The 15,804-nt window shown below is 37.6% G+C and overlaps 1 protein-coding gene across 2 annotated transcripts in view; it reads right to left on the bottom strand.

Annotated features, from left to right (window-relative positions):
• The window catches only part of LOC139748306 (uncharacterized), a 32,591-nt gene extending 17,006 nt beyond the window's left edge, over positions 1-15,585 (bottom strand). Inside the window, exons 1-9 of one of the 2 annotated variants that reach the window (XM_071661303.1) lie at positions 15,448-15,585; positions 11,467-11,674; positions 8,745-8,980; positions 8,307-8,464; positions 7,352-7,564; positions 5,120-5,285; positions 2,140-2,339; positions 1,456-1,551; positions 995-1,138 (exon numbers count right to left, since the gene is read on the bottom strand). In XM_071661303.1, the coding sequence (XP_071517404.1) occupies positions 995-1,138; positions 1,456-1,551; positions 2,140-2,339; positions 5,120-5,285; positions 7,352-7,564; positions 8,307-8,464; positions 8,745-8,980; positions 11,467-11,666 (1,413 nt within the window). In that variant the 5' untranslated portion in view covers positions 11,667-11,674; positions 15,448-15,585. The remainder of the gene's footprint in view (positions 1-994; positions 1,139-1,455; positions 1,552-2,139; positions 2,340-5,119; positions 5,286-7,351; positions 7,565-8,306; positions 8,465-8,744; positions 8,981-11,466; positions 11,675-15,447) is intronic. The other variant, XM_071661305.1, reaches the window with a different exon arrangement.
• Positions 15,586-15,804: the final 219 nt, after the last annotated feature.

Here is a 15,804-nt window from a genome sequence, read left to right on the forward strand (position 1 = left end):
CTCACCCCTACTGTACCTAATTACCTTGCTCTTATTCACATTTACTCTTAACTTTCTTCTTTCACACACTTTACCAAACTCAGTCACCAGCTTCTGCAGTTTCTCACATGAATCAGCCACCAGCGCTGTATCATCAGCGAACAACAACTGACTCACTTCCCAAGCTCTCTCATCCCCAACAGACTTCATACTTGCCCCTCTTTCCAAAACTCTTGCACTCACCTCCCTAACAACCCCATCCATAAACAAATTAAACAACCATGGAGACATCACATACCCCTGCCGCAAACCTACATTCACTGAGAACCAATCACTTTCCTCTCTTCCTACACGTACACGTGCCTTACATCCTCGATAAAAATACTATTACTAAATCTACTACTATTTCATTTGTAACTTTGTTAATAGTTCTGGTCTACTGACAATTTATCTTTTTAATATAATAAGATGGCATTTATGGATCTGAAGAAAGCATTTGAAGAGTTGACACAAATACTTTGTGGAAGGTCCTAAGTACATATATTTTTTCATACATGCTCACCATTTCCCACATGAGCAAGGAAGAAGAGGAAAGAGAAGTCATTATCATGGAGGGCAAAAATGTGTACGTTTAAGCATAAAATAGCCCCAATGATGTATGGATGTAAGGCATAGGATATAGATAAGGATGTGATGGAAATAGAATGTTTGAGGACAATATGTGATGTGAGGTGGGGTCTGATTGAGCAGTAAAAGTGAGAGAGAGAGGAGCAGTAATAAGTGTGTCATTGAGTAAGCTGATACAGGTGCACAGCAATGGTATGGACATATGGAGAGGATCAGTACGAAGAGACTGATGAAGACAATATAGGATTCAAAAGCTGAGGAGACAAAAAGTGACTGCAATAGTTCAGCTTAGGCACTAACACAGATGAATTTCATCTTTCTTCTCTATTTTCTATTACCTATCACATGTAGAGTATGAATTGAAAGATATAAATTAAGTCAATATTACCAGCATATGTTCATCATTGACAGCAATTTTCTTTTCACATTTAGTCTCTTGTTGAGGTGCTGATTCTAATGGTTGTGCTGTAACAGCTGTCAGTTCTTCCCTCTGGACTTCCCACTCCTTTTCCTTCTCTTCATATTGCTTTACCTACCAAGTGGGAAAAATAAAGTTTATACAGCTAATTCAATATCAACTTAGCCATCCAAATCTATTGTCTTTTCATTCCACACCATAATAACATGTTCTATACATTGACTTTAAAGTACCTGATCCATCAATTAACTCATGAACTTCCAACCCTCAAAATTCACATATTTCAAGTCTTGTTAGTTTGTTACACCAAATCAATGTCAATCTGGAATTATGTTATGGTATGACCTGTAACTATAAATTTTTCTCATGAGCTCTGAAAATTTTCCCTATAATTCTACTACTTACTATGCAAAATAACTTCAGCAACTAACCTTCTCCTTAAGGCTGCATATCTCCTGTCTCAGGTCTTCAACAATCTTGAGGTAATTAGAAACATGTTGGTCCACATTCAAAAGATTCTTTTTTATCTGTAAAAATAAACATAAGGCTTTAGCTAAATAATGTTCAAATTTTCTCCAAATTCCTTATGATCCACATTTATAACAAACAAGAACAAAAGTCACCAATCGGAGGCCTATACAACCAACCTTCAATTTCAGAATACATTCTAAACTACAGTAATGAGGTTTTTCACTTAATAAATGAGTAGCTTAAAACAAAAAAGAATCAATTAACAGACATTCTCCATCTGCCATGTTCAACACGCTGGAAACCATTATCTTTTTTTTTTATTACAAAAAACACCATCAAAGGCCAGTGTTGTCAAAAACTTAGTAAAGATGCATTTGACCTAACATGAAATGATCCAGTCAATAATTTGCAGTGTCATGGGTACAGTGGAGATGCACTTCTCAAGAGTAAATTGAAGATGTTCGTCAAGGGTAAAGTGAAATTTGCTTATTCAAGGAAACAGTGAAGATGTCTTTGTCAAGAGTGAAGATGATTGTATGAATGGTAAGATGAATATAGCTTTATCAAGGCTGTAGTGACATTTTGTTTATCAAGGGTGAAGTTCTCATGTACTTGTTTGAAAATGCAGGCATTTCTGTACTTACAGTAGTTTTTATAGTCTTTGCACGGTTAGCATAACGTAATGTATTGTAAGTGTCTTCAAAAGTTGTTGAAGCTGGGGAAACTGCTGCAATCATAACACTCCTACAATTCCCTCCAAGTGAATCTTTCAAAAGGCGTGTCAACTTGCTGTCACGGTATGGGATATGACGCTGTCCATCTGCAAGAGCATTGATGCAATTTCCTGAAAAATGAGAATATCGTTAATTCCATTACAGATCTACACTTATCTGAAGACTTGGGACATACCATGGGAACATATATTCAGGTACTCATGGAAAGAATATATTGTACTCACTTTTGTGAGAGAAAACACCACAAACATAACAGAGATTGGAAGAATCAGTAAAAGCAAATCAGCGGAAAAAGTGGACCAAACATTTGTATGAAGCAATTATGGACCAATAGAGAATGTGAGCAAACAAGTCCATAGTTTCATCTATTCCTGTTGCTAACTTACTAAATCAAGAAACAGTAAGTAATTAGCATAAAATACATACTATAAGCATTCAATGTTTCTTCACTTGCTCCATTTATTCATTATTCAATAACAAGAGAAGAATATCATTACAATTTTCCTTACTCGTGTCTTTTGTATTTCTTGGTGACCTCTCATGGTCAGATCTATTTTGACATTGTAAGATGATCCATGTTTTCCATGACTGTATATATTTCTGACACCAATTCCAACTGAAACTACCTCAAAGGGTGGCCAAGGCAACAGTCTCCATAACTACAGAACTCCAGTGCAACTTCTTAGCCTTTAGTGCCTCATCCTTAACAGACCACTGGGAGAGTGCAAGTCAGCACAATGTGAAGAGGCTTCAACCTAATGTTCCTAATGACTTCTTCTATCTAATGCTCCTACCTACTACTTCTACCTAATGTTTCTAATACTGCTCCTACCATTTTGCAATGGAATAGAAAAAAAAAGGCACATGGTAGATTACCTAACAGGAATATATCATAGAAAGTTCAGCAAAGGATGAAGGAAGAATAGGAAATATATAAGTGGAATGTTAAGAAGCTGATAGAGGAAAGCAAAGAAAGAGTAGAGAGATTTTGGAAAGCTAAGTGAAAAGTTTCTGGATAATGTGAGAAGTAAGGATGGGGAATTTCTGAATCAAAAGGAGAAAGTGAAAGGAAGATGGAAAGAGTGTTTTGAAGAACTAACGAAAGTGGGAGAAGGGGAGGCAGCACTTGTTACATGCATGGGTATGGAGGATGAAAGGCAATACAAGTGCAGAGGCCTATAGCAAAAAGGGAGGTATAAAGGGCAATAATGAGGCTGAAGGTAGGAAAGGCACCTGGAGTGGATGGGATTATGGCTGAAATGCTGAGGTATGGAGGAGAAAGTGCAATAATAGTGGATGCATCTTAAATGTAATTCAGCATGAAAACAAAGTGTGCTAGAGGATTGGGTGAAAACTATTGTCATTCCTTTATAAAAGGGAAGGATACTAAGGATGTATGTCGCAATCATAGATGAATAAGTCTGTAAATTATACCAGGAAAAGCGTATTCAAGAATATCAATTGACAAAGTGACGGAAGTGATTGAATGCAAAACAAGTGAAGAGTAAGGGGGTTTTAGGAAAGGTAGGGGTGCAGGGATCAGATTTTTGTTGTAAAGATGACGATGGGAAAGTATTTAGCAAAAGGTCTGATGTATACAGTTTTACTTATTTGGAGAAAGCGTATGACAGTCGAGTGGAAAGCTATGTGGGATGTGTTAAGGATATATGGTATAGGGGAGCAACTGTTGGATAGTGTAAAAACCCTCAATAGAGGAGCAAATGGATAAATAAGAGTGGATGGAGAGCTGAGCACAAGTTTTGGGATACATGTAGATGTGATGTCAACATGGCTTTTTTTTATATATATGGATGGATTGATAAGGGAAACGAAAGCAAAACTAGGGAGTGCAGATATGGAGTGTGGCAGTGAACTGTGGAGAGGTAGAATGGGTGAAACATACTTTGAGGGGGTTTGAACATGTAGAAAGAATGCAAGACAGAGTACATAAGGAGAGTGTATGATAGCAAAATTAAAGGGACTGGTGTGAGTGGAAGGCCACATGTGACATAGGGTGGAGGAATACGGGAGAGAAATAGTGGAAGAATGCATGAAATGGTGTATGTGAGAGAGGCATGTAAGGCTTGCAAGAAGTGATAACTCTTTTGCCATGGCCACCCCTTGATGGGAGTTCCCGGAGGGAACAGGCATCAGAGATGTAGAGATAGCATGGATAGCGCATAGTGCTTACCACAGGAAAATCCAGAGTTACGAAGAATGAGCTGCATGAGTTAAGTGTTTTCTAGTGTTATATATGACAAGGAGAGATTGTGTGTTAGAAGACAGGATGCCAGTATTCCACATGTTAGTGATGCAGAAAGAAAAAACAGCTACCTAGGTAAGAGAAGAGCAACCTGACAACCACCAAAGTGCTGGTTTACTTAGCAAATGTCACTAACCCTCCTGATACCCAGGCAGGTAGTACTAGTAATATAATATACTGTCCTGGTCTTTGGTTGCCTACCAACTACTACCTTGTCATATCTAATAATAATCCTGACATGAATTCACGTTTACTCAAAATCCTGTGGACCAAACATACAAGAAATACTGTTTATCTTAATCTACTCCATCTGCATCTTATCCACCCTTTCCACATCTAGTTCTATATTATAACAACCCCAGCATCCCTTTGATGGGACTCCTACAACATCAAGGCTGCACTCCAAGAGTAGGGGAATAATGGACTCGCTCAGAGCGAGGAGGTCCGCAATGAGATCATACTCATTTTGTCCAATGACTATACAACCATACTGAAGGTGACTTTTCCCTTTACAGCATGACCATACACAAATGGAGTCTGGTAACACCCAACAGATTATAATCTATTACTAATGCTAATAACAGAGCAATGGAGATTATTCTGTTTACAGATGGAAAACTGACATACCAAGCGCAAGAAGAGACTTGTTTATGCTGGCACCCTCTCTAAACCTGGCCCCCTTAAAGCCTGTTGCAGTTCCTCTCTCAGATCCAGCAAGATCAATCATGGACAGCTTGGCAATAGAAACACTGCCTTTTACATTTGCTGTGCGTTCTTGCTGACGAACAAAAATCTGAAGAACATTGAATTACATAAATCTTCTACATGTCAATTTGTTTGGAATTATAGAATAAATCTTAAGGATGCAAATATTCATCTGAAATGAACTGGATCAATATATACAAACCTTCATGATCAACAAAGTTAAGATTTCAAACCAAAAAATAGGTAGCACTCAATATTGCTTGTAGAGCCTGACTAAACATGATCAAGCCATATCAAAATTTTTTTTTTTCTTACACTTCATTGCCATTTCCTGTATAAAAGAGGTAGTGCCAGGAACAGTGAGGCAAGTGCAGGATAGTTTTGAAGCAAGCATTCGAGGTCTTTAGCGTGGGAACTTTCATCTTGGGCAAGATGGGCATCTGTGGTAAGTTAAATTGGTGTTTGTTATGCTGAACAAATGGGTGGTGTCCAGAATGCAGACAGGAAAGTCTAACCTGTTTATGTCTGGGAAGTACAAAAATAATGGAAAACGTTATTCAGATGCATGACATGGATCCGAGCCCCGGGGGCTGGGACACAAAAAAACTCACATATACAGAGCCCAAAACAACAATACAGCAGAGGGAGGGGAGCAACATTTCGGGAGACGAAAAGGGATGACTGAATAGAGGTGACTGCAGGAGAGTTAATATGGTGGAGCACTTATGGTGGCTAATGGCAAGCCTGTCAGCAGATGATACTGTGTTGTTTGCAGAGAGTGAAGAGGAGTTACAGAAGGTTGTAAGTGTGTTTTATGATGGAAGCATAGGAGATTGAAGGTAAATGCAAGTAAAAGTAAAGTATTGGTGTCTGAGAGGAAATGGAGTGAAAGTATAGATTTTGTAAAACAATATAGATTGAAAGAAGAAAGTGTACTAAACATTGCTGTGGATATGGTGAGTGAGGGAACTTAAGTATCTGGGAGATGTCTTGGGTAAGTTTGATACGGAATAGCGATAAGGGAGAGAGCAGTGCAAGGTAGAAGAAGCATTGGGGCCGTTAACAGATTAATAAAGTCATGTAAGGACAGGGATAAGTGGAGACTCCTTTGCCATGGCCACCCCTTGATGGGAGTTCCCAGAGGGAATGGGCATCAGAGATATAGATATAGATAGAGAGTACTAAATTCCACTATTGTTAGAAAAAGATGGAAGAGCTAACCTGGATATGGCAAAAGCACTCAACAGTGAAGTACACGAGTCGCTCTACACATAAAACAAAAGCCAAAATTAAAATAATTTTGGCAATTATACAATACCCTTTAGAAGAACGTTTTGTGTTTAATAACATGTAGGAATTCCAAGATAAAGTACTGTAAATACAGTTAAGCAAAATATATTTATCACAAGGTCTTATTGTTTCAAAAATCAGTAGCAAAAAACAAGCAAGATTCACAGATATGGGTGGAAGTTACTTTTTTGAATCACTAAATCTATCAAGCATATCCACACTCTGAGATATGGTACAGGTCTCAAATGACCCTTGAACTGTAACATACATCATGCAAGACATGCACAACAAATGTAAATATCAACACTCCAACACATGAAAACAAATGCATATAAAGCATTTACTTTTTCACTTCATATAACATTTATCCCTGGGAATAGATGAGAAAGAATACTGCCCCCTCATTCCCTGCGTGTCGTAGAAAGCAAATGAGAGGAGTGGGGGTGGGTGGGTGGAAATCCTCCCCTCCTGTATTACACTCCTAAAGAAAGAACAGTGCAAGGAGCCAGGCAAGGAATTTTTCAAAGGCTCTGTCTTCTGTTTTTGATGATACCTCACTCTTGCAGGAAATGGCGAGTATGTATGAAAAAACAAGTACATGTTTTTTAAGCTTAATTTCACATATTCTTTTGTGGACAGTGATAGTTAGATTTTCTTACTGCAGCAGTGTAAGTTTTATGAAAGCATAAACAGTGATTATGAGAAACAGAGCTTGTGGAGAGGCGAGATAAATATGGTACTGTCCTGTGATCAAAGCATGCATCCTGCTCTAAAGCAGAGAGCACATAATACACTGACGGAATGATATATAAAATATCTCCAACTACTGTTTTTGTAATGATAGCAGGTCATATGACAACTTACCTGAAAAACAGCATGAGACCTAGATGATTCTGCATTAGCATCAGTAGGGTGTTGTGTCCGATTCTGATTTCCCACAGCCAACATTTGCATTAATTCTTCTGTGTTATTTGGTTTATGGAGTGACAATCCAGGAATCAAAACCTGCTGTCCAGCTTCTTGCACATTGAGGGGTTTTCCTGGCTGTAGAAGGTCACGTACCATTTCATTGTATACCTGCATTCAAGAGAGGTATAATTCAGAATTAGGACTTGCAGGATAGAGAACTGCAATTATGTGGTTTACAGGAGTCGATATGATGTCAACGGACTGAACCAGGGTATGTGAAGTGTCAGGGGTACACCATGGTTGGGTCTGTGGGGCCTGGTTGTGGACAGGGAGCTGTGGTCCATAGCGTGAAGAGTAAGACCACTGTATCTATATCTCTGATTTTGTTCCTTCTGGGGTGGCTTTGGCAAAAAGAGTCCCCATAACTAAAGAGCAAGTGCCACTTCTTAGCCTTTCAAGCTTCACTCTTAACAGGCCACTGGCAGAGGGCAACTCTCACAAGATGTTTCTAGAGGATCCTTCTTATGTTCCTAATGAATACCTCTACCTAATAAGCCTATCAAATGTTTCTGCCTAATCTTCCAACTATAAAGTACAATGAAGTACATATTTCAGCGATATCTTAATATATTTTCCCATTCAGTCCAGTCAAAATGGGTCTGAATCAAACGTCAAAACATTCTAAAATCCATAAGGCTGCCATAAAGTTCAGACATCATTTTCAAAGCAAAGTAAGCACAGACATCGATCTCAAAATGGTAGGAATTTGCCCAGTGCTTCTCATCTTGATCAATATTACCTTTTGAACCAGGAAATTACATTAGAATAAGGATGACATTAAGCACTAACCATGTATCATCCTTTTTTCATAATTTGACCTTGTCATTTCAACAGAAATAATAAAAATAACCTCAACATAAGAGATTCCAACTTCACAAGTCTTTTCCTCCTTAATCTCTTCAATGCAACGGTACAGTTCCATCAAAGTAAGGAAAGTGATGCCAGGACACTCAGCCTTCCCAAGCATGGTGAATGTTTTACCAGCACCTGTTGCTCCATACGCAAAAACTGCAAGTAAATAATGATATCCAATTGGAAAATAATCTATACCTGGTTAAACTGATTAAAAATAATTTTTCAAATGAATTGCAATATCATGTTTTTCCTTCGTAAAAATATATAAAATTGCAAATCACCCAGTCAACCGATTTTTTTTCTAATTTTGCATGATTTCCAAGCATACAGGAAATAAAGTAATCTACAGACAATTTAGATCCTTTGATCTCATACAATAAGAAAAAAATAATATCTTTTGCACACCCCACACATTGCTAAACTTCACTCTCACCTGAACAGTTGTAACCACTAAGAACTGTGCTAACAATATCTTTTGTTGTTGCTTCATAAATATCTTCATTGCTAGAATCAACATTAAAAACACGTTCAAAAACAAATTTCTGCTCTTTAGGTGGTCGTTTATTTAGATCACGTGTTCGTTGCCGCACTCCTTTGAAGAAAAACTCATCCTCTTCTTCCTTTGGGTCAAATATCAACATATGGTCATCCACAACTCTCACCACACATCTGAAAACATTCCAACCAAATCATTATTGTTGGGTATTGGTGTGAAGAAAAAAATCAAACTACAGTACAGTGTGTAAATAATCAAATAAATAATGAACCAAGGTTCTTTTGAAAATATCTAATGATGTTCAAGTAAAATGTAAATGAAAAACAATCATCTTGTCCAATTATGTGAAATGGTAAAAATTTCTAAAGCAACAATAAAACCCGAATTCTAGGTAACTATTTCTCTTATACCTAAGAATGTAGCATTTGGAACAAATGAACGTAGGCCTTGCTTACAAACACCCATTTTCTAACCCAGTTTATGAAAGTCAACTATAATACGGAGAAGGCGAGTAATGAGTATGGGACAGTAAGAAAGTCTTTATATATGAACACTGTCTAGAAGGAAACAAGGTGTACATGTATGTATTCTGAGAGCAATGAAGAATATGTGGAAAGAAAGAATATTAGCTCGCATGGCAAAAATGGGTATGCTTGAAGGAATATTAGTTCTAACAATGTTATGTGGTTGTGAGACATGGGTTATGGAACAGGTTGTGCGGAGAATGGTGAATGTGTTGGAAATGAAATGTTTGAGGACGTGCGGAGGAGGGTGGATGTGTTGGAAATGAAATGTTTGAGGACGTGCGGAGGACGGTGAATAAGTTGGAAGTGAAATGTTTGAGGACAATGTGTTGTGATGTGGTTTGATCAAGTAAGTATTGAAAGGGTAAGAGAGATGTGTGGTAATAAAAGAGTGTGGGTGAGAGAGCAGAAGAAGGTGTGTTGAAATGGTTTGAACATATGGAGAAACTGAGTGAGGAAAGATTGACAAAGAGGATATATGTGTCAGAGGTGGAGGGAACAGAGAAGTGGGACACCAAATTGGAGGTGGAAGGATGGAGTGAAAAATATTTTAATGAGTGATCAGGCCCTGAACAAACAGGAGGGTGAAAGGTGTGCAAGGAATGGATGAATTGGAATGATGTGGTATACCAGGGTCGACATGCTGTCAATGGACTGAACAAGTGCATGTGAAGTGTCTGGGGTAAACCATGGAAAAGTCTATGGAGCCTGGATGTGGATAGGGAGATCTTGTTTTTTGTGCATTACACATGACAGCTAGAGACTGAGTGTAAACGAATGTGGCCTTTTTTGTCTTTTCCTGACATTATCTCGCTGAGGGGGGGGGGGGGGTGCTATTTCCTGTGTGGCAGGATAGCGACAGGAATGGATGAAGGCAAAAAAGTATGAATATGTACATGTGTATACATGTATATGTCTGTGTCTGTATGTATATGTTGATATGTATATGTATGTATATGAGGGGGAATGGGCATTTAGGTATATATATATGTATATGGGTCATTTTTTCGTCTGTTTCCTGGTGCTACCTTGCTGATGCAGAAAACAGCGATTATCATAATGTGTATATGTGTGCATGTGATAAGATACATCTTTCTTCGTCTGTTTCCTAGCACTACTTCGCTGTGGGATAATGAAAAAAGTATGCAAATGCAGAGTAATGAGGCTCGGATTCAGCAAAAGAAAGCCTTCAAAAGAACATTGTCATGCAGGAAGTGGTCTATAATGTGTTAGATGTATTTGGGAGGTGACCCTAACATATCTATCATGCCACTGGAGCCCTTTCTTAGGATAATTATGCAGGAGACACACTATTTGATGGTACATATTAAAAGTCCATTAAAGCACATGCATAATGAAATAAAATGCAATCTATCTGCACCCTGAACTGCATGAGGCCAAAACTACAATATACTTCTCAAGTTTGGTTATCACACCTAATGAAACAGAAAATTAATAAAAGCACCAGAAGGTGGTAACAAAAAATTATACTAAAATTACAAGAGCTGAGCTACAGTGAAAGGTACAAGACCATAAATCTAACACGGAGGAGAGAAGAGTAAGAAGTGAACTGATCATAACCTTTAAGTTTTTAACACTGGTTTTATAGTGTTAACACTTCTTCAAACGATGCAAAGATAAGATAAAACAAGGCTACTAATTACAACTGAAAAGAAACTAGTTAGAAAAAACATAATAAAATGAGAAATGAATCTGTGAATACATACAAAATATGAAAAACTTATTTGACTGCATAGAAAATTCATATGATGGGGCCTGTGAATGTAGATCTCCCTCCCTGTTCCAAACAAATAGGCAATTACTGGTATATGCATGAACATATAATCGTTATGGAATATTCAAATCAAAATGATACACATTCTAACTACATCAAATGCAGGAAATACCCAGTAAAATGATGACTTCCTGAATGACTGAAGCAGGAATTCAGTAGGGAAAAGGAAAGGGCTGAATCAGAGTACATTTGTAGAGAATATAAAAATGCACAAAAGATACATATTGAAATAAGGGTACTTGGAGAGTTTTTGGAATCAGTTCTCATGCTTAAGCAGACTAGTGAATATAAAATTGCATGGCTTGGATTTTTTTTCAGCAGCATTAACATTATTACTAACTTTGCATTATTCTCCTCCTCTTGCTGATTTTGGGGCCGAACTCTGACGACCACTTTGAGGTTAGCCTTGGAGGCTGCACCGAACTGCACTTCATTATTCAACTGCTTTATGAGGGCCTTCTTCCGTAAAGATGTATTATTTCGTTTTGGTGACTTTACAGGTGAATGAACTCTCTTTAAGACCTTTCTATTTAATGTCATCTTGTCTGCTAAAAGAGAAATACATATAAAGGCAGAGAAATCAAAAGTATATTATAAAAGTTCTCCACACTCCATCCTAACCATCGTTAACTTACACAGTTACATAGCATGAACAGGATATACACTAACCCTGTCCCATGTATCACCCATTTATAACCAAATACCTGACCACTTCAACTCGTCAAAGATGTAGTACCAGCTTGGGCTTGGTTATAATCAGGTGATGTAGGCACCCTACCAAAGACCTGTCATCTTCAGAGATTTTTCATTTGAAATTTACTTTGTTTGGTAAACCATGAACTAACAAACAGAATGATACTGGCCATTGGACTGATCTCTGACATACGCAGCTTAAAGGAATAACCCTTGTTATTTCTGCTTACTAATTGACACAACTAGTTCTGAAATTTGCCAAAAACTAATCTCTTCATTTAGAAATATGATTAATGAGGACTGAAATAAAAAAATAATGAAAAAAAAAAGCAAAATCTAAGAAATTTGAACGATAAATTTCCAAGCACTAAATATTTCTGACAACATTAGATCTCTTCACATTACACAGTTTCAATGACTAGAATTAATGGTTCAAAGATAAAAGAAAGATATGCCATCACTGTGGGTGTATTCACAGACATGATGGTTTAGTACTGGAATATATTATTAGTTTTTCATTATTATATTTAATCACTGTTTCCCGCATCAGCCAGGAAACAGATGAAAAATGGCCCATCCACTCATAAACATATATATAAACACCCATACAGACATATATATGTGCATGCGTATGCATGTATACGCTGATATGCATATGTTCGTATATTGGCATTTATATATGATATATATATATATATATATATATACGTACATATATTGGAACTGGAACGATGTGGTATACCGGGGTCGACGTGCTGTCAATGGATTGAACCAGGGCATGTGAAGCGTCAGGGGTAAACCATGGAAAGTTCTGTGGGGCCTGGATGTGGAAAGGGAGCTGTGGTTTCGGTGCATTATTACATGACAGCTAGAGACTGAATGTGAACGAATGGGGCCTTTGTTTTCTTTTCCTAGCGCTACTTCGCACACATGAGGGGGGAGGGGGTTGTTATTTCATGTGTGGCGAGGTGGCAATGGGAATGAATAAAGGCAGAGTATGAATTATGTACATGTGTATATATGTATATGTCTGTGTGTATATATATGTATACGTTGAGATGTATAGGTATGTATATTTGCGTGTGTGGACGTGTATGTATATACATGTGTATGTGGGGGGGTTGGGCCATTCTTTCGTCTGTTTCCTTGCGCTACTCGCTACACGGGAGACAGCGACAAAGCAAAATACTAAATAAAACACACACACACACACACATATATATATATATATATATATATATATATATATATATATATATATATATATGCGTGCGTATATGAGTGGATGGGTCATTCTTCATCCATTTCCTGGCACTACCTCGCTGATGCAGGAAACAGTGATTATGTAAAATAAAAAATGAATTTATATATATATATATATATATATATATATATTTTATTTTATTTATATATTATACTTTGTCGCTGTCTCCCGCGTTTGCGAGGTAGCGCAAGGAAACAGACGAAAGAAATGGCCCAACCCCCCCCATACACATGTATATACATACGTCCACACACGCAAATATACATACCTACACAGCCTTCCATGGTTTACCCCAGACGCTTCACATGCCTTGATTCAATCCACTGACAGCACGTCAACCCCGGTGTACCACATCGCTCCAATTCACTCTATTCCTTGCCCTCCTTTCACCCTCCTGCATGTTCAGGCCCCGATCACACAAAATCTTTTTCACTCCATCTTTCCACCTCCAATTTGGTCTCCCTCTTCTCCTCGTTCCCTCCACCTCCGACACATATATCCTCTTGGTCGATCTTTCCTCACTCATTCTCTCCATGTGCCCAAACCACTTCAAAACACCCTCTTCTGCTCTCTCAACCACGCTCTTTTTATTTCCACACATCTCTCTTACCCTTACGTTACTCACTCGATCAAACCACCTCACACCACACATTGTCCTCAAACATCTCATATATATATATATATATATATATATATATATTCACTATTTTCCGGAAAGAGGCAAATCAGTTTACTTTAAAGCCCTTTTGGGGTGCTAAGGGCCAACAGAGTTGCGTGGCCGCATCCAAAAATAAAAAGAACAAGGTAGCATCAGGAACAGATGACTGAGCCTTAAAGACAAACTTTCTCACTCGGCTCCTTGCTTTGTTCCTTCTTATTCAAAACAATACAGGAAGGGAGGATTTCCAGTCATCTGATCCCATTCCTCTTTATCATCTTCTATGGCATGGCATTATGTTATGAGCAGTAGAGAGAAGTTGTAGGTAGGAACATTTAGGCAGGAGCAATAGGTAGAAACATTAGGCAGAAGTAGTTGGTATAAGCATTAGATATTAGTAACCATTATGAACATTAGGTAGGAGCCTCTGCAAACCCTGCGCTAGACTTGCCCTCTACCAGCGGCCTGTTAAGGGTGAGGCACCAAAGGCTAAGTGGCACTGGAGTTCTTTGGTTATGGAGAGACTGTTGCTGTGGCCAACCTTTTGAAGGAGTTCCAGTTGGAACAGGCATCATAGATATATAGATATACAGACCACTGAAACATGACTCGATATCACATACTTAAAACAAAACTGCACAAATTTGAGGGAAACTTCAATAATTTCAAGATTTCCTGCTAGCTGTTAACAATGCAAGCCTATTAAAGTTGCATTTGATTTAGTTAAAATATCTACACAAAACTTGGTATATATAGTTCATTATCTCATTTTCCCGCAATCCTAGCGTATATATCCAAGCTCTGAGGAGTTAGGCTAAGATTGCCGGATGAGCGTGAGGCATATGACAGTAATTCGTCTCATTTCCATTATCAGATCAATTACTGTCAAGCTATTGAAAAAAGTTCCACTTATGCCTCCTAGAATTTACTAAATTTCAGCTAATTGCAATCTTGAGATCTATTCTTTAAAAGCCTCCAGCTGACAACATTCATTCCCTAGGTTATGATAGGTTAGGTAAGGTTAGATAAGATTAATTAGATTAGGAAATATACAAATGCTGACCATATAAATCTGTTGGTCGAAAGCTATAAAATCACAAAAAAATATATATATACACTGCCAGAAAAGCACATAATTACCCAAAAATAGGACATGTTATGATGTCATTTCTATCAAAGTCTACCAAGAAAACTTATTTGGAAAAAAAATCTACACATATATATATATATATATATATATATATATATATATATATATATATATATATATATATATATATATATATATATCATGTAAAATTCGGCGATAATGCCTTTATTATACATAAATCAGCAGGTAAACAATCTGCAAAATACTTCTCTGAATTCTGGCAATATTGAGATATAAAAAATATAAAATCATGCGTTGCACCCTATCAGGCCATTGGACTCACCCAAACCATGAAACAAATATCGACATCTAAACATCACATTCCATTTTCGCAAACTACATTAACATCCAAACATAAAGTCAATCACAAACTTTAGTTCAGTGAACTTTTCCGAAAGCAAAACTGCACAAAACGTGCATAAAGAACATGGCTTGGGCTTCTGGGGAACCATTCTTTGTTGACAGTCTCTTCCTTCACTACTCCTTTCCTCTAATAACACCAAACTCTTGATATCCTAACAATTTTTCCCATCACCTACGGCATTCAATCACTCACCTTCATCTACGTCAAATCAAATCACTTCAGTAACACTTGGGATATCAAACATTTCACATTATTAAGTCAACTGTTGGCCTGCACGTTTGAATCACTTGGCGGAGGTGGCGTCGTCCATTTAAATCCTAGTGGCCAATGAGCGGCTAGCAGGGGCCTCGCGTCTTGACCAATCACGTCTCCCCCTTTTAGGCGGCAGGTTAAAAAAAAAATATATACCTGATGTACATTTGTTAATGCGTTTTATGTCAAAAATCAACCGACAGATATTACATATACTTATATTTGTAACTTGAATAAACTTTTCTATGTCGATGTGATTTTATATGCGTAGATTGTGTTGATTACTCATTATTTGGT

Source organism: Panulirus ornatus, chromosome 73 (assembly GCF_036320965.1).
Source record: "Panulirus ornatus isolate Po-2019 chromosome 73, ASM3632096v1, whole genome shotgun sequence".
NCBI lineage: Eukaryota > Metazoa > Arthropoda > Malacostraca > Decapoda > Palinuridae > Panulirus > Panulirus ornatus.